The sequence below is a fragment of the Peromyscus leucopus genome, chromosome 1 (genome assembly GCF_004664715.2).
Source record: "Peromyscus leucopus breed LL Stock chromosome 1, UCI_PerLeu_2.1, whole genome shotgun sequence".
Classification (NCBI taxonomy): Eukaryota; Metazoa; Chordata; class Mammalia; order Rodentia; family Cricetidae; genus Peromyscus; species Peromyscus leucopus.
Genome location: NC_051063.1, coordinates 31524894 through 31544547, shown reverse-complemented (window position 1 = coordinate 31544547; position 19654 = coordinate 31524894). Strand labels below are relative to the sequence as shown.

At 47.4% G+C, this 19654-nt stretch overlaps 1 protein-coding gene across 38 annotated transcripts in view; it reads left to right on the top strand.

Annotated features, from left to right (window-relative positions):
- Positions 1-6610: 6610 nt before the first annotated feature.
- The window catches only part of Tcf7l2 (transcription factor 7 like 2), a 192333-nt gene continuing 179289 nt past the window's right edge, over positions 6611-19654 (top strand). For 13 of the 38 annotated variants that reach the window (XM_028875130.2, XM_028875126.2, XM_028875125.2 and 10 more), the window contains exons 1-3: positions 6612-7332; positions 7578-7644; positions 7876-8000. In XM_028875130.2, the coding sequence (XP_028730963.1) occupies positions 7144-7332; positions 7578-7644; positions 7876-8000 (381 nt within the window). In that variant the 5' untranslated portion in view covers positions 6612-7143. Of the gene's footprint in view, positions 7333-7577; positions 7645-7875; positions 8001-19654 lie in introns of all 38 variants that reach the window. The other 25 variants (XM_028875106.2, XM_028875102.2, XM_028875128.2 and 22 more) reach the window with 4 other exon arrangements.

Sequence of the window (19654 nt, the reverse complement as noted above, 5' to 3'; positions counted from 1 at the left end):
ACAGGACACCTGGGTCTCTTGGAAGCTGTTTCCTTACCTGTGAAATGGGAATAAGGATATTTGTTCTCTGCTTTTGTTGGCTTTACAGCAGGACAAGACCCTTTTAGGACAGCCCACTCTTGCCTTTGGAAAGCTTGGGTGCAGGTCTTCAGGCACAGGTCCTGGGGGAAATTCAACACTTATTTCTTACTTTTTTTCTTTTGTTACTAGGTTGAGGCTTGGGGTAGAAGCCATGAACCCTTGGCAGGTTTCACTCTATGACTGACCCTATCATTCATTTTTAAAGTAAAAGGGTAAAATTGAATCTTTTGTCATGCATGTGCCGTGTGTGTGTGTGTGTGTGTGTGTGTGTGTGTGTGTGTGTGTGTGTGAGATTAGAAACATTGTCTCTCGATATCTGGGCACCTTTAAGGAATAAGGATTAAAGCTTTCTTGCCTGCTCTGGGTATTTACAGTGTGCCCTCAGGCTAGGAAGAAGCTGGGTTTGCTCAAGATGACAGTCAACTGGAAACTCTGTCATTGCTGAACCTTGTGCTGCAGGCTGCTGTCTACACTGAGATCCAAAAGTCACTCTGGAATTCACTTCGCTTTTCTCCTCTCCCCCAGCCAGAAGAATGTTTCATCAGGAAACATGATCCCGCATGAAGAGAAATAATCAAGATTTTACAGTAGAGAAGGTTGTTGATTTTGATCCACACTCTGGGTTTCATCCTTCCTCTGAACATACAGGGGTCAACGGTACACGAATTCCTAAGGGTGAAGCTGGGACCTTCCCAGTCTGAGCCTGGGAGTCTCTTTAGATCCAGCACCTCTTCCATCCCATGATGCTCTTGGCCAAAGGCAGGTGTGTCAGCCCACACCTAGATAAATTACAAGGGAACAATGGCATTGTCATCTGAAATGTCACCTGCCGTGTCCCTTGAACACATGTAAACCACCTCTTGGGATTGCTCAATGCTGGCTGATGGTGTCTCTGAGTCACCTTAAAGGGCCCACATTTGGAAGACACTTTTAAACATGGCCCTGCACTGGGTCAGAGTAGGCGAAGATACTCTGTGATACAGGGCAGGGTCACTGAAGCATTTGTGTTTATTTTTTTAAGAGGAAAGGAAAAGAAAACTCATGGGGGATAGAGATGATGGCTTCATCTGGAAATCGTCTGTCATACAAGCATGAGCACCGGAGTTTGGATTCCCAGAACCAGCATAAAAATCGGGGTGTGGTGATTAGTGCTTGTTACTGCAGCTCAGGAGAGGCAGAGAATGCACAGGGATAACTACAGTTTGCTCAAAAGCCAGCCCAGCCTAACTGGCAAGCTATAGATCAATAAGAGACCCTGACTCAAAAAAAACAAGGAGGATGGTACTTGAGGCTGACCTCTGGCTCTCACATACACACTCCTGCACCAACACAAACATGCACCCAACCCACTCAAAGAAAATGAAAAGAAAACATTGGCTTTTCCATATGTTAAACAGACAAGCAATTATTCATTCTGAACACTTCTGTAGATCAACTTACATGAAACTTTTTTCACCTTTTCCCTATCTTTTTTCCCTGCTCAGAAACATTTAGACCTACCCTATAGCAATGACTGCAAGGAAGACTCTGCCCTGTATATCAGGGACGCACAAACAATTTAGTACAAATGCAGCCTGGCTCCTGTAGCCTGGCATTAGGGTAAGTATATCTTAAGAAAGCCCTTATGCAGACTTGGCTCCGGGCAATAAAACGTCACGGCAGTGTAACTGTAGCAAGTGAGATTTCTAGGGAGCAAATTAGTGCACAAACGTCTTCTAGCGATGGCAAGAAAGGAATCATACACCACCCCAAAATAAAGCAAGTTAGGCAGTAAATGTTTCATTGATTGACCTTCTTCTATTACTATTAGGGTTAAAAGGTGTCTTGTGGATAAAAGGAGTCTCCTTAGAGAGGACTGATGTCTTTTGGAAGCTGTTCTCGTCACAGATGCCTATAGCGGCCATGATCAGTTTATGGATGTAGGTGTCACAGCCCTATAGTGAGTGTACACACTCCCCTAGTCCTCGGGTCATGGGGTACCGCTGTTCCTATATTACCTGATTGGGCTGTTAGCTGAAGCAAGGTGATCAAGTCAGGTGCTTTGGAGGTTGGTAGAACACAAGCCCATTCCTCTAGGTTTCCAAGGAAGGCAGGGGCCACTTGTACAAGTTGGTTTTCTCCATCCATCATGTAGGTTCTGGAGCCTGAACTCAGGTTGTCAGCCTTGGCTAATCTATTCTTTATCTATCTATCTGTCTGTCTATAAGTCTCATGTATCTCAGACTGATTTCAAACTCACTAGAAGATGACCTTGAATTTTGTTTTGTTTTTTTGAGACGGGGTTTCTCTGTGTAGCTTTGGAGTCTGTCCTGGGACTCACTTGGTAGTCCAGGCTGGCCTTTAACTCACAGAGAGTCACCTGCCTCTGCCTCCTGAATGCTGGAATTAAAGGCGTGCACCACCACATCCTGCTGACCTTGAACTTTTGATCTGTCCTGAATGTTGGGATTACAGGCATGTGCTGCCACTCCCGACTGATGCATTGCTGGGTGTTGAACCCAGGTCTTCCCATATGCTAGGCAAGCACTCTACCAACTGCGCTACATCTCAGCCCAGATGTCTGTTCCTGTGTTAGCTAAGGGAGGAGCCTTCTTTTCCTGAACATCCAAATGAATGTTCATCACCCACATGGGACAAAAAGCAAACAAAAAAACCTCTCAGTGGAATCAGGACTTTGGTTTCTGAACACCCTCCCCCCTTTTATAGCTTCCTTGTATTTCCAAATGCTTTTTTTTTCTTCCCTCAGTCAGCACACTCCCTGCCAAGGTAAGTCCAACACAGTGCGTGACAGATCACCCACCTTGGAGGCTGGATCTGCAAAGGGAAATCGAACAAGAACAAAAGCTCACACATATGTGCACGCACACACATACACAGGCATACACACACAGTTCTCATGCATGCATAGGTTGATACCAAGGGTACTTGAATAGACTCTTGCTTAGTGATTGGAGGATCTGAGTGTTGCCACCTTCGTGGAGTCCCTGCTTCTAGATGGTGTAAGTCAACCACCTTTGTATTCCCAGTTTCACAAAGCCAGCCTCTTACTCTGGCTGGTCTTTGCTGGGGTTCCAAGAAACTTTTGGTAATGATCATAGTCTGGGAAAAAAATGATAGACTCATGGACTCTTTCGAATATAAAAAGCACACCAGAATATCCATACCTTATCCCCAAGGCGATGCAGCACCAAGAAGCCACAGGTAACCTGGCTCATGGTCAATCTATTATTTCAGTTCCTGTATTTCAGTGATCACCCCTTCTGTCTCCCGGGTGCCTAAAGGGGGACTAGTGTAAACAGCAGTCACCTTCTCACACTCACAGTTAGAAATCACACCCTGCTCTCCCAAGCAACCTATTCTATTTATTTATGTAGACATACTTCATATGTAAGGATCTTTATATGTCAACCTAGCTACTCTGTCATTTACTCTGTAGATCAGGCTTCTGCCTCCTGAGGGCTGGGTTTGCAGACTTGAGTCATGTCTGGGTAGCTTAATTGCTTACGTTTTAAGGCAATATATAGATGGCCCATACTAACACAAACCCACTCGGAGAAGGCCAATGGAAGGAAAGCTGTTGGCAAGACCAAGAAGCCAGAAACGGCGTAGAGAAGACACAGGGGGTTGCAGAACAGCCTGGCACCTGGGGACCTGGGCTGGCCCAGGAAGGGTTCCAAATGTTGAGAAATGCGGACAGCTTCTCCATCCATTCTGCCCATTCCCATACGCAAAGACCAGGATGTCCAAATGCCTTGCAAGGCTCAAGCCAACATTAGAACTAGTCTGGTGTCCCTCTTGTGTTTTTTTAGCATCTTGGCCATTTGGTCAGAATTCAGTCATTTAAACCAGGACTCATCAGGGCATAGAGAGAAGGTACCTCAATGCTCGGATATGAGCCAACTGGTGTTTAAAGAGTTCTTGCCAAATCTATAAACTTCAGGTCTACATGGTGGGCCAATCTGGCTTTTCCTTTTTGAATATGTTTCATTTTGCTACCTGTCAGGGGCATTCCTTGCCCTGCTCCCCCTCCACCTCCGCCCTTCTGGGTACCACCACAAGCAACAACAGGTACTAGATGTCAAGGGAGATCTGCGACTTTCTCTCCCAAGCCTTTTTATAGCACCAAGCAATGGAATTAAATGTGGTACATGACCTGTTATGGAATAACTTTGAATCACTTAATTAGGTTGGAGATTTAAGGGAAGATTCAAAGGTTCCCTTTGATTGAGAAAAATAAGTCTATGCCAAACTAGATGATGGTATTGGTCACCAAAGAAAGCCCTTAGTGTTTACACATGATAAAAATGCAGTATGTTAAAAACAATGACACTTTAACAATTTCAATTCAGTATATTCATAAGATTTTATTGTACAATCAATCCCGTAAGGAACACAGAAGACCCCATTATCCAACTTGATTCAGATCAGGGTTAGATTAAAATACAAAAAGAACCCAAACCCATCCTACAGGACAAAGACTTGGTCATAAAGCAGACTTACTGTAAAACTTGTTCCCATTTATGTCAACAAGCCCCAAACAGGCCTTGGCAGAGTTATGATATGGTATAGAAACCAACTTGGGTACAAGTTGTGTACAGGTGGCAATTAACTAGCATGTAAAGCTGCAGATGTTGGCTAGATGTGGAATCTAAAGGTATCCAGTGGAAAGACCCAGGAAGGGGATCAGTCATCTGTATATGGACTCAAGGCAGGGCTGAATTTCATGCTTAGTGTTTTTGCTTGGTGTCTTGAAATATTCCCCTTTCTGTCTCCACGTTCTCTCTTAGACACTGCACTGTCTTATTTATTTATGAAGTCTGAAGGTTAGTCCTACCTGCTGAGACTAATTAGCCCTCTACTTTGTGTCCCATGCAATCCATCCTATGAAATGTACACATTTGTTTTGTTTTATTCTTTTTTTTTCCTGGCTCTTTCTCCCTCCACTTCTGATTTTCTGATGAATATGGAAGTTGGGAGCTGGTGGGATAGTGATCTTACTGCCCGCCTTCCCCATCCCATCCTCATTTTGCTGGCATCTCTCGCTTTAGTGTGCTAATGTGCTTGGGATTTTTTCTTTCCAGTGCAGGGGAATTCGTTGGCCTTGTCAATCTCAGTATCGTTATTTTCAGTTGTCTTCTTTCTGAGGCCTGAGCCTGTAGAACAGTTTTGTTGAAACCCCAAACTCTCTAAATATTACACAGTAAACTGGTTACTTTTGGAAATCTACAACAGATGAGCTTTTTAAAGGGGAGGGTAGCCTAATTTAATACATTGTGGGCCCCAGAATAACATCACACCTGATAGTAAGTTGCCAGTTCCTATTATTTCCTTCCTTCTTTCTTTGCTTCTCTTTTCAGGTTGGAATTCCCAGTTCACTTCTCATTGGATACTTGCAAGGAAAAGGCCCTGACTCTACCATCCAGGAACACTGTTTGGGGAACCCACCTTTCTTCTTTAACGTAATTTTCTTCCACATTTCATAGCAAATCAGTTTGCCCTCCCTGAGCCTAATGACCAACAGATACATGTCTCAAATCCTGGGCTTCCCACCTCCTCCCCAAGGGCTTCTAGGCCAGCTTTGACAGGGCCATCAACATCCACAGCCTCTGGGCATTTCATCTCAGACCCCCTTGGAGAAAAACTACAACCCCACTCATCCCCGGGGGTTTGGTGAACTTTCACTTTTATTTTCCCTGGCATTGTTAACGCCCAAACTTTTCACCTCCAAAGTTTGAAGGACTTTGGATCCTACATCACTTCCTACTTTCAATGTCAGTTAAAAACACACACACACACACACACACACACACACACACACACACAAAAACCAACAACTTTACATTTCCCTTAAGGATATTTTTAGTACCCCAGACAAACCTAAAGTATTTGTTTTTTGTATAAAACGCCTTCTTGGCATATTTAACCGAGTGGGTCTTTACATTTAATGACATGATTCACTGTCATTAAGGGAAAAAGGGAGGGGAGCCGTTGTGGGTTAGCCTCCTTGACTGTGGATGGCCCGGCCCCTCTGCTTCCCCAGGTTTTCTCAGAGCAGAGGGGTGAGCCTTCTTGGACCAGTCGTGTCTTATCCCGCCTCAGGGTGTCTGACTTCTCTGAGGGATTAACCATTGAGCGCCCCGTCCCCACGTCCCACAGTCCTCTCCTACTGGTCCTCATCCTCAAGACTTCTGACTAACACTTTTTCTGGGCCTCTCCCCATCCCCGCCCCCCAAGTGGGCTTTCCTTCCGCCTTCCCCGGCTCAGATTCCGGACTTGGTTGCCACCCCCTTCCCCTCCTCTCCCGGTCCGCATTGTCTTTCGGAACCCGCCCCCTCCAGGAGCGAGGCCCGCACCGTCCGGGCGCCCGGCTCGCACACTGCGCACAGGCCGCACCCCGCGCGCCTCCCGCGGCCCCGGCCCGCCCCGCTCCCTCTCCCGGCGCCCAAAGGATCATTGTTGGCCGCCCCCGCCCCGCCCACCCCGGCTGTTTATTTATGCACACGTCACCGGGCTCGCCCCGCCCCCTGGCATCTCATTAAGGCGAGTGTGTTCCTCTCGCCCTGTCAATAATCTCCGCTCCCAGACTACTCCGTTCCTCCGGATTTCGATCCCCCTTTTTCTATCTGTCAATCAGCGCCGCCTTTGAACTGAAAAGCTCAGTCTAACTTCAACTCACTCAAATCCGAGCGGCACGAGCTCCTTCGGTGTCTTCGGCTTCCCCCCCCTTTGCTCTTATATCTGACTTCTTGTTGTTGTTGTTTTTTTTTTACCCCCCTTTTTTATTTATTATTTTTTTGCACATTGATCGGATCCTTGGGAACGAAAGAAAAAAGAAACCCAAACTCACGCGTGCAGAAGATCTCCCCCTTCCCCTCCCCTCCTCCCTCTTTTCCCCTCCCCAGGAGAGAAAGACCCCAAAGCAGGAAAAAAAAGTTAACCTTGGACTCGTCTTTTTCTTGCAATATTTTTTTGGGGGGGCTCGCAAAACTTTTTTTTTTTTTTTTTTTTGCTTTTCTTCCTCCTTCATTTTTCTTCCAAAATTGCTGCTGGTGGGTGAAAAAAATGCCGCAGCTGAACGGCGGTGGAGGAGATGACCTAGGCGCTAACGACGAACTGATCTCCTTCAAAGACGAGGGCGAGCAGGAGGAGAAGAACTCGGAAAACTCCTCGGCGGAGAGGGATTTAGCCGATGTCAAGTCGTCGCTGGTCAATGAATCAGAGACGAATCAAAACAGCTCCTCCGATTCCGAGGTAGGAAGAGCCCCTCGGGCTGGCGGGGTTGTTCCTGCCGGTTCCCGGGCTCGGAGGCTGGGGCTGGAAGGCGAGGCGGGTCGGGGTTGCGGGCGGCGGGCGGCGCGGACGGTTGCCCCGGCTGCTGACTGCGAAAACTTGTAACCGTGTTTTTCTGCACCCCTTTCCCCGCCGACCCTCCCTCCCCCGCACCCCCTCGGCGCGGCGATCGCCCCTCGCCCTCCCCACTTTGCCCCTCCGGGAAGGCGGAAAGACGGCCTCCGCCTCGCTCCGAAAGTTTCCGAGATAAATCCCGGGAAAGTTTGGAAGAAGGTGAGTGCGCCCCGCGCGCCCCCAAAACCGCGCGATCGCGTCCCCCCCTCCCCGGGGTCGGCCTGGCGGGTGCCCTCGCCCCACTCCCTACCCACCTTCCCCGAGTCCCCGCGCCGGCCGGGCCCCGGGGACGCGCGCGGGCCCTCGGGGGGACACTTGCTAAAAAGTTTCTCCCGCTCTCTCCCGCGCCGCGCGGCCGCCGCCGTCCCCTCCGCCACCCCGCCATGTTAGCGGCCAAGAGGCAAGATGGAGGGCTCTTTAAGGGGCCACCGTATCCCGGCTACCCCTTCATCATGATCCCCGACCTGACGAGCCCCTACCTCCCCAACGGATCGCTCTCGCCCACCGCCCGAACCGTAAGTGCCACCGCGCTCCCCGCCCTGCCCGCCCGCCCGCTCGCCCGCCCGCCCGCCGGCCCGCATGCCCTGCCCTCCCCGCCCGCCCCTCCCCCCTCCCCTCCCCCCTCGCGGCCCGAACTCTCCAAACTTTTTCTCTGCCTTTTGTGGACTGGGTTTGTTTGCGCTTCGCCATGTTCTGGCTTTCCTTGTGCTTGCCTCGCGATTCGGGGAGCCTTTTCTTTCCCAGGCAGGGCTCTGTTGGGGTAGTGGGATGCCAGTCAGAACTTTTAATTTTTTTTTCTCTCTCTCTTTTTTAAATTTTCTTTTTCTTTATTTTCCCCCCCCTTTTTTTGAGCTCTGATTTCCCCCTCCCCCCTTGCTAGTGGTGTTTGTTTCTTGTCCCTGGGAAGAGGACTGTGTGGCTCTTTCTTCTCCCTCTCTTCCTTCCCTCTTCTGTGCGTCTTGGGCTTTCCCCAGTTTAACCCCTTGGCTGCTGGCTGGGAGGCCGGGCCGGCCCGGGCCGCGCGGGTTCCCGGTGCCTTTGGCTCCAGGCGCTGCGGTGTTGAGCGCGCAGCCTCGGCCCTGCGGAAGCGCCCGGCGCTGTCCCCAGCCGGTCATTTCTGTAGCTTTCTAGTGGCGATCGCAGGCTCGCGGGCCTCCTGGCCCCTTCTTCCACGGGAAGGTCACGCTTGCCAGGCTTGGTCCCCTCGCAGGCCCGGGGGCCCAGGGCGCGCTCTTTTCTGCAGACCCGGCAGGGCTTGGCTGCACCACGCTCTAGCTGCGAGCCGTGCGTGTTAGGAAGGCCCGTTCGGAAGGCTTCTGGGTTTGTGTATAGTCAGGATGGCCTGTTTTGAGTGGACTTTTGTGTCAAGGAAAATTCGGTGCCTTCGGATGGGCTGTGGAGGCCTTCCTTTCCCAGATCAGCTACTGTGGGCCCCTGGGGAGGGGACAGAGGCCAGGGTGAGCGCTTTCAAGGAGGTGTAGGAGGCTTGGGGATGCTCCCCTTCTGAGGGATCGGCTACCGAACTTTGAGGGGCCCAGAGCAGCGCCGGGTGCTACGCTCCCCGGGAGCTCCCTGCGGCGCATCTCCCGACACCCACCGCAGACATTTGTTCCTGCTCATCCCCTCCCCCGGGGCCTCTGCCCCCTGCCCTCACACTGTCCCCTGCCTCTTCCCCCTCACCCCTAAAATGCCTGGATTGCGGAGCTCTAGACACATCAGCCGCGTTTGTGCCGGGCTTCCCGGGGTTGTCACTTTGCACCTCTGGCCGTGGTCCCTACCTCGTGTTTACACACACTAGTTTTGTTTTTCCTTCTTCGCTCATTCAGAGTGGCAATTTGAAATAATGTGCCCACTATTGAGCCGTGCTGGGATTGGAGTCAGCCAAATCTACAAGTGTTTTTAAGCATTAAAATATTAACTATCAGGTTTGACTTGTTTTTTTTTTTTTTTTTTTGGCTCTGGCAGAATGGCAAGAGCACGCTAGACCGGTAATTTTTTTTTTATAATGCCTAGGAAAGAGAAACACTCACCACCCCCCAACCCTCTAGAGCCCGTGCCTTCCTTGGAAGCCGGGACAGAGGTACAGCCTGACCTCCGCCCAGCAGGGCCCGCGCTTTCCGGAGGCTGCTCTGCGGCCTCGGAAGCAGCGCCTGGTATTTTTCTTGGTAGCTTACGGGATCTTAAAGAATCGGTGTGTTAGCAAACTAGACCCAGCAACATTCCAAAGTAATCCTGGGAATTTCCTCCTCCCCTCCTCCCCTTCTCCTTAGGACGCAGACCTCTTTCGTTTTATTTTAAAATCCACTTAGCCGCCCGAAAGGCCATCTGAATATTGAGCTTTGATGGCAGGCTTGTTGGCTTTCTCGACCCTTTCAAACTGCACGTCGTGACCGCTGGCGATCTTGCCACACCATCGCTTCAAACCCACACAGTTGTGTTGTGCTGTAATTAGGAAACAGGGAAATTGTTAAAGGCAAATAAATGATTTCCCGGTGAGACAAGGAAGGCTCCCAACCCACGGCCCCCTTTGTGGGCTTTGTAAGATAGACAGCGTCTAGTTATTTTAATTGTGGACATAGCGGGTGGCCCTCTGCTGTGACATCAGATTGACTCTGAGAAGGCATTTCTGAGCCCAGTAGGCTGTTAGTATTTGCGTGTCAGACATCAGACATCTTTGTGCGCTCTGCCTCTTTCCTTTCCCTTACCTGGGTAAGCTTGTGTGCCCCAAAATTGAAGTTATTTATTTAGGCGGTCGAGCGGGAGCGTTGGCAAGGAGCTGAGAGGCCGTTGATACCCCTCTAGACGCCTTTGGACGCTAGGGCCAGCTTGCAATTCCAGATTCGATACAGCCCCGGGTGGAACCCACAGGCAAGCCAGCGGTCCCGGTCTGAAATCCTCAGGGTTTCATGGGATCTGGTTTTGAGTGGGAGTTGTAAACACAAATTAGGGATAAGCTCATTCATTCTCTTCCTGCCTCCTGGTTGGAGTGCTTTTTGGTACATTTTCTGTTACTTGTGAACAGTACCGGCCAAAGGGCCGAATCCTTTGAAAAATAGACTCTCTGGAACCCTGACTTCTGTTTTTCTGCTTAAAAATGTAAAGAATTAAGGAGTATCATTAAATCGGCTTTTGATGAATAATACATCATCTCTAGAACAATCTTTTAATTGCCAAAGAAGCCATAAAGCTTGATAGTAATGATTTTACTTTAAAACGACAAAGACTTCCTCAGAACATTAATTTAATCTTTGCTCCAGTAGTAGAAGTGGCTTATGAAGAGGATATATTCAGATAGAAAAATACATTAAGGAGAAGTCTAGTTAAGTAGATGGGAAGGGCTGGAAGTGCCAGTATTGTGATTCAGGTAACATTGTGTTCTAGAGAGTAAATACTGTTACAGGATTAAAGTCATCAGAAGGGGAAGTTTTACTTTACTTTTCTTTTTTACCTGGCTTGCAAGAAATGGGTCTACGGTAGAAGAAATTGCAGTAGGTGTGAGATTTCATTTTAAGGGTCCCCTCACACAGCTTCATCTACCCAAAGCCTTTGCTTTTCAGCGGAGCTCTTTGCTACTAGGTTGAGCAGATAAGTAACAGCATCTTGAATTCATTTTTGAACTTGGAATGGAGCATTTCAAGGAAACCGAGAGGGAGCCTATTCATTGAGGAGGTTTTATTTAGCCCGGCAACTTTTTTTTTTTTTTTTTTTCTGGCTTGCCGAAAAATGGAAAATGAATGTTTTCGACTTTCTCAAACAACATAATCCTTCCTGACACCAAAGATTGAGACCCTGGAGTGTGAAGGGTTAATGGTGGACCTTCCCTGTTGTCTTCCCACCCCCCACCTTCACCCCTGATTGTTTTGACAACACTTTTCAAAGTGTGACATTCCAAGCCCCTCCATAACAATGTAATATTACTGTAATTACACAGGTCATTACATTTTAAATAGAAAACAATAAAATGCTTATCGCCTTGAAAAGGAACAGGTGCTCTCAACCTCCTTTCGTATTTATGCTAATTGTTTTCATCTCCTTCAGAAATATTTATGGCAGACATGTTTAGATTTTAATCTCAATGCAGCAAGTCTTCTATGCTAATCTTATAAGTTAGGGTTTAATGTCTGGGTTCAGCATTCACCCAGTAAGTCAAAATTTAATGATTATAAGTCTAATATGCTAGTGCTTTGAAGTTTGGCTTCCCGAAGCCCCACAAACAAATGTGAGGTTTAGGAGTCTAAAAGGCTCATCTAGGAGAGGCATTTTGGGGCAACTTGGCTACTGTTTAGGGGACGCCAGCTTTGACCGCTGTTCTCTACCTTTGAGAACAACCATGCTGCTTCTTGCTTGGAGTTCTCCGCCCTGATTTTCTTTTTCCTGAGAGGGATTGCCTTTGGAGTTGCTGCTGGCAGCTGCCTAGCTCTGTTTCTTAGCAAGCTGGGAAAAAGTTACAGGTAGGTTTCCCGGAGTGACATCTAGAATGCTGCTTTCTCTGTTAGTGGTATAGGATGGCTGCAATTCTGCACGCCATTTAAAAGGGGGGGGGGGCGGTGGACATTTAATGGTTATACCAGAGATGATGCTTTTCCAGATTAGGGTAGAAGTCTTTTCAAGATCTGAGCACCTTCTCCCATCCCACAAGGTGCCCAGGTGCACACAAAAAAAGTGTCTGCAGAGCCCATCTGAGAAGTGCTGGCCTGGCCTCCCTCCATGCCGAGGGTAGAGGAGAGAGAGAGGATTTTGCATTTTGTCACATGTCACACAACAAGGGGCTCCCGAATCACACTGAAAATGCTCTGTAGAGAAGGGACAGCTGCAAATTTTTGTGTGGACGCGTGTTTAGGACCGTGACTAAAAACTCCCGAGGACCTTTCCCCCAGCTGTCTGGAAGTTATGTGGAAGTTGGTTTATTGGCAGTTAAGTATGGGACAACCTGGATTTAGCAGATGCTTTCTCCTGCACAGGAAGTAGATGACATTGTATTGGGGGCAGGGAGGAGACTAGGCAGGGAATGATTTACTCCCTTTAAAAAAAATAACCTTGGAGTTGCCAAATAAATAAGCTTCCAAGGAAGTAGGTGCTAGCTAGCTGCCTAGTCTTGGTGGGAGTGGGATTTGATGATATCTTTGACCACATTTATAACTTTGCTGGCACATTTCAATGATTTGAAAAGGAGGGTTGACCATGATTCTTCAGGGTTTTGTTTTGGAGGTGTGTGGGGGAGGGGGGGTGTAGATGGTGGGTGTCTGTGTTTCTTTAGGGAGTAGATATTGGCAACCATGTAAGTAAATCTTCAACTCGGATTTATAATTGAGCACATTTGTGAAGGAAATGGTTAATTTTACAACCAAAGGCAGACTTGCACCTCGACAGGCCTGCTGAAAGAAATGTGCCCCAGCCCTTTGCTGGCAACCTCCCGAGTCATAAATCCATGGGCTTTATTTGCAGCCCATAACACTTATGAATGTTAAGATATTTGACGCCACGTTGCCCTTATGATATTCAAGGTCCGCAGACGTTGGCAGTGGCTCAGATTTCTCTCACTAATTATAAGCAACGAGATTGGGGGGGGGATGCATCGCTAAAGCTCCCTCCCCTCTCCCCCCACCCTGCACCTCTTCAGTCCCAGTTGACTGAGACAGTCATCTCCTTCCTTTGGCAGTGGACCTGTTCTTTGCCCTAAGCTATTGTTACACACGTTTATAAAGCACTTTGAGGGATGGGAATTCAGGAGCCTCTGCTCTAACACTCCAATGCTCTTTTCAAAAGCAAAGTTGCTCGAGGTGTTTGCTGCTTTCTCCTTGTCTTCTGGTTTCCCCCTCTTTCCTTTCTTAATCCCCCTCTTTTCCTGGAGACCACTTTGCCTATGTTGTGCATATTTCCCACACTACTTAAAGAAATCTGATATGGGAGAATGTACATTAATTCAAAAGATGTTCCACTGAGCTAGAAGGGGAAATATACACATTGTATAGTGTTGTAGTTAATATGAAGGCTTAAAAAGAAGTGAGGTACAGGGAGGAAAGCCTATGAAAGGAATTTCATAGACAAGCAAATGAAACAAAACAAAACAAAAAACAGGTTTATGTTGGGGAACTGGGCTTGGGTGGGGCACTCTGAAACTGGATCCAGCCAGAGGTGCAGAATAAATGTTTGACTGAGAAGAGCAGGGAGTGGACAGGATGGACTGACTTCTTCTTGTGTAGGACAGGGGGACAGTTGGCGGCGGCGGCGGCGGCAGCGGCGGCGGCGGTGGTGGTGGTGGTGGGGGCTTAAAAACTATGTGGCTTTGCTCTGAGTGAGAGACTGGCTGCCAGCCTGTCTTTACCCACAGTGTTCTATCGGGCAACCAATATGTTTCCTATCAGTTACCCCTGAACATCTGGATGGAGGAGGAGAGTCTGGCTGGAGAATTATCTGAGGTCCAGACCCAGCTGTGAGAGAGGTTTTAACTTAGTTTTAAAGAGTGAATTGTTTTGGTGAACATTTGGCAAAGTGGACCACATAGTGCTGCTGCTGCTGCTGGTGTGTGTGTGTGTGTGTGTGTGTGTGTGTGTGTGTGTGTGTGTAGCAAGTGTGGGGACCGCTGAAAGATACAACAAGGCGAGTGGATGACTCTAGCATTTCTAGGCAAATACTTTCCCTCCAATCCAACTCAAACTTAAAGACCCAGGCTGAAAGGTTTCATTTTCTAATCAATGGAATGCAGAAACTTACTAGCCCTTAGGGATATGTGAATCCCTTAACAGCTCATTACAAAGACTGGGCTGTGGGATCTTTGAAGGGGTTATCAGGCACTGTGTTTTTCCACTTTTCCCAGGATAGGCTTTTCTTCCTTAGGCACATCTGATTTTGTGTGGGTAATTCAGTCTGTTATATATTCTTTTCTTTTTTTCTTTTTTCTTTTGTCATGAAGTGGTCTTAGATAGTTCAGGCTGCAGTGGGAAGACGTAGCTATTGGTAATATCAGCTCTGAAGGAGTTAACAATGGCCTGCCAAAGTTTGGCATCATGAAAATAAATGTGAGGCCTGGTAGGCATTAGCAGGGCCCGGCACATTTACAGAGCTTAATTAGTCCGAACTGTAATTGTTCATGGTCTGCCAGAAGAAGTAATACTCAGGGAAGCGGAGTCCCTCTCTTGCAGTCTCCAGTTTAAAACCGATAAATCACTTGCATATTTGTGTAGTGATTCAAATGGAGCTAAGACCTCTCCCATCCCAACATGTGGTAAATTGTAAAGTCAATGAATTGCAGATGTAGGGCTACAGTGAGATCCTCTAAGAAAATGCACAATGAATGGGAAAGAGTGATGCTATAAATATTTACTGAGAAGATAACTAGATTCCCCCGTGCTGGGCCAATTATGATGTACTAAATATATTAGTAAAAATGCTTGAAAAAATTTGAGAGGATCCGTGTGGGTCTTTGGGTGGGTTTGTTTGTTTTAGAAAGTGAAATAAGAGGCACTGTGTGATTGCCCTGTCAGTTTTATTGAGCCAGGGAATCGCAATGGCGTACCCATGGAAGGACACATGAGATCCACATTAATGCAAATTAATTCGTTATGAGTTCTAACTCTGGGACTGCTAAGCGGGGTAACGATGGCGCATCGTTCCGAGGGTGTTCTGTAGCAAGTGTTAATGAAAACTGCTGCGTTAAGAACATGCCTCAGCACTTCAGCCCACGTGCCCCTGTGTGCTAGCAATGTGCTGTAGCTTCACTCCCAGATGAAGAACTTTAATTATGTTTTGATGTTTAAAGAACACCAACTAGACTCTCCTCAAAAGCCGGCCCAGAAAAGCCTTCAGCTATCAGCACCAAGCTCAACCCTAGCCTGTCTTTGCCAGGGATTGTAGCTCAAGCAGGAAAACAACGAAGGGAGCATCCCCGGTAGAGATGTAGGGAAAACTTTCTTGAAGCCATTCTCCTCCCCCTCCCCCTCTCTTCCTTTTAGAGGATTTTGGTCTCAGGCAATGTTGCAAGTCAATACTTCTTTCCCCAAATGTGAGTAGGTGGATGTGTATGGAAGCTGTAAAAGTTAATGATCCAGGTCTGACTCATAGCTCAGGGTTTCAGGTTGAGGAAAGGGAGGGGGGGGAGGGGGAGGAAGAGAAAGAAATTAATGAGGGTAAATAGACATATGATGTACCGATGAGACAGCGGGAGAGAGCTTGTTCTGGGGTCTGAGGGCACGCGTTGTGTGGCGTGTTTTCCTGGGGTAGACTACCAGGAAGTGAGGAGGCAATGTCTTTGTTAGACGGTGCTTTAGGATGTTGCAAAGATTCTCTGTCTGGACCTTTGCAGGGATTATAAACTCAAGAATCTCTAGGCCTCCCCCTGGACCTCCTCCTGGACCTTGAGGCTTATCTGGCACTTTCTGAGCAGGCAGCATCAGGATGGGTGGTAGTCATCCCAGGTCCTGGGCAAGAGTTGATTTCCCATTGAATGGAAAAGGCCGTCCACATGGGACAGGGGTTGTGATGGTGTGGGCTGTGTTTGTGGAGCACATAAATTGCCTTTTTTTTTTTTTTTTTTTTTTTTGCTGCCTCAGTATCCCTGAAAGGATGGGGACCTAAGACAAGGTCTCAGATAAACTACTAGAAAACATTTTGTCTTTAAAGCTGGTGATGTGAAATTAGAGTTCAAGTGAGAAGAAGGGAAAAGGAAAACAGACCAAGACACCCCCCCCCAGCAAAACCCAACCTGCTTAAGAAATTGATCTGATATGTTTGTGTGCGCATATGTGTGAGTGTGTGTATGTGTCTGTGCATGCACACACACATGAGAGTGCACACAGGTGTGCAAACAGATATGAGAAAGCTAGGCGATTCATAAAACTGAAAAGTAAGTCCAGGCCTTACCTCATCCCTTAAGTGATGTGAACTGATGTAATATTTACTCTTCTCCCCATTGAAGACTGCTGTTTTGTTTGTGGCTTGGAGCATGAGATTTCTGTGGTTGACAAAGGCTGGTTCCTCTTCTGTCCTGGGTATCTCTCATCTTCAGTATCTGTAGCATCGAATTTAGAGTCAGTGGTAATGATTAGAAATAAAGCCAGAGGAATCAAGATAGGGTAATAAGGAGCAGTGTTGCAAGCATCTACTTAACACTGCCAACTCTTCTTGACTCTTCCGGACAAGCGGGGCCTTGTCACTTGGGTGCTCAGATGGGGGGGGGGGTTGTCTGACGGCCGTGACCTAGGAAGGGAAGGCGCCATGTTGTGGGGCTTCCTAGGAGAGAAGAAATGAACCAAGGCCCCTGGAGTCTGCTGGCTCCCTGGACTGTCCAAGGGGAGAGGCACTTATCCCAGGCACAGGGCAGACACACCTACATAGGGAAGCCGCAGGATGGGATGAGGAAGTGACTTGGAGCTTTCCAGGCGACCTGTGCAGAATGTGTTAAACATGTGGCACCTGCTTTTTAATCTCAGATAAGGCATAAGCCCTCTTGCCCTGGACCTCTGTCTTCATGTACTCTTTCAAAACACAGAGGCCTAAGTGAGTTTTGTTTCTCCTTCCTTATGGTGGGGGGTGGGGTGGGGGGAGAGAGGCAGAGGAAGGCAGACAAGAGACCAGTTCAGTTTGGAATGCCAAGTTCTTACGGAGCATCTGTATTTTCTCTTTAAGAAGCTGGGCTGTAAACAAACAAGGCCTCTTCATGTTTTATAGGGAAGGCAAAAAAGCTGTTAAAGCCTGTGTTTCAAAAAAGCATTTTTGGGAAAAGAGAGGGTAGAAACCCCAGGGAGAATAAGAACATTTGGTATTCTTTGCTGTCGCTGGCTGGAGGTAGCCTAGGCTCTGAATTCTCTAGAACACAGTGGTTGGTGGTTGGGAGAAATCTTACTTAGATTCCGAGGGAGTCTTTTGCACTGTCTGGGGCTATGAGCGGGTGAGAGGGTGTCTGCTTACCCTAAGGAAGTTACATTGTTTGGAGGTGTTAAAACTGCGTGAGGGTGAATGTATGCCCACATGTGCATCCTGTGCAGGCACGCTTAACTGCAGGTAAATTGACTTGATTCTTGATGCAGGTTTCTCTGCCAGTGTCTTTAGAAACTTCCGCATATGTATGTGTGTATGTATATTTTTACTGTTTTAATTGCTGCATTCACTCTAGGCTCATTGGTGCTTTATGGGGAGGTGGTGAATGCAAGGATTAAGAATGGAACTGGACAAGTGAAAATTGCATTTGGCGTAGTCACAGTTTCATTAATTTATTCATAAGACGATGACTACATGAAATTATTTTCCAGGGCATATCCGAAGTTATCAGGTGTCCATTCAATTTTAATTGACAATGTAAGATTCCTGTGGTTACCCTGAGTACAGATTGCCTGGGGCTCCGCAGGGCTTGTGGGAACAGAAGCTTGGACAAGTTTCCATTAAGCTCTGAATTGGGCAATTGGAAAAGAGGAGAATAAAACCCTTGAAAGGAAGGACCAAGTTGTTACTGTTGCCTGCTCTGCGGAGGAGAGAGGACCTCCTCTCAGAGAAGAGTTGTTCTCTCGCCAGGAATTCCAAACTCGCAAAGAGACCTGTCCCCCACACAAAAGTTGTTTTAACATGATGGAAAATTGTCACAGTAATGAGTGAAATCCCAGCTCCACTGACTGGGGTGTGTAGTTGGGGGACAAAGGGTTCAGATGCACCTTTCTTTTTCAGCCAATCACTTTGATGGACTCCTTGAATGAGTGGGGGCTGTGTGCATGGAGGCTTAGTTTACTTTGTCCGTATTCACTTGTATGAGGGAGTTGGTTTATTGCTCAGCTTTGGCATGTATAGAGATTATTTTTATTTTTCCCCCAACTTTAGCTTGTCTTCTTTTAATTTGATTAACATGTTTTCTTGGGTTTTTTTGGGTGTGTGTGTGTGTGTTGAGATCCTCTTCAAGTCCATTGTATACTAAAAATGGGTGCTTATTATCTTACATTTTGAGTAATGTAGGTTTAGACTGCATTAGTACAGTGTTGTTACACTTTAGTTCAGAATTTATGGGAGTCTTTTTCCTTTTTTTTTTTTTTTTTTTTTGGTTTTCGAGACAGGGTTTCTCTGCGTAGCTTTGCGCCTTTCCTGAGTCTTTTTCCTTTTTAAAAGAGCAAACAGACCCTATCAAATGACTCTTTCCAGGGAACAAGATAACAAATTGACTGAGTTTAAAAGTCCACTGCAGCCCCAACGGTACCCGGAGCACAGAGGGTTCTGGTAACTTAGTTCTGAAGCAGTCGTTGTTACAGTTTGTGAGGATAAAGAGGATAATTGTAGGTGTTGAGCCAAGTATTTGGAGGAGGTACCCTTGACCTGCCTGCTGCAGGAGGGGGTAGGCCATCTGATGCTTCCTCATCTGTTTGAGTATAGTAATGCATTTCAGATAATTGTTGAGGCCCTCTCTGTGATTATTGGGTTATTTATAAAATGCCTCAAACTCTGGTGCTTGTTTTACCCATTGGGTAGCATCCCAAGGTTAACTTGTATCATTTGGGGAGGAGTCTTGGTGCTTTTGTAGGGGAATTCACTTGACAACGGGGGGTGGGGTGGGGGGTGGGATGCGTATGGATGCAGAGGGAAAGACTGGGTTGAGAGCCGTGGTCCTAGGAGTAAGGCAGAGATTCCTTGAGAAGTGGTCCTTCACCCACCTGGGGCTCTTGGGCAGTGCTTGGCTTCCATTGGGGGTAGCGTAGATTACTAGAGTGCGGGTTGTGGAGATGTCTTAGGCTCCAAAGGCTTAGTCATGGCGAAAGAATGTATAAGGTGCTGCTGGGTGGCCCCTGAACTCCGGAGAGACATTTGGTTTCCCAGAAATAGATTGTGTCTGCGAGCCAGGGTTCAGTTGTTAGCGATACGGGGGTGGGGCTTGTACTTGCAGGCTGGTGGCTTCTTACAGCTCTCTCTGTCTTTGCTCTTGCCTGTGTGTCACAGACTCTGCTGACTTTTGCAGCACCCTGTTAAGTTTTCTTCAGCCTTCTGCTCAGCACCCACTGGCTTCCTATGTGTCTTTATGGGCTTCAGTCTCTGCTGTCTGTGTCACTGATTCTCAGCCCTGCCCCTCCTCCTCCCCTTTTTCGATTATTGAATGGGTGCTTAAAAAAAGAAAAAAAAAAAAAAAACCCAAACCCAAAAACTAAAAACAAAAGCAACAATTCAGATTAGTGTGATCATCTTATCCATAATAATGAAA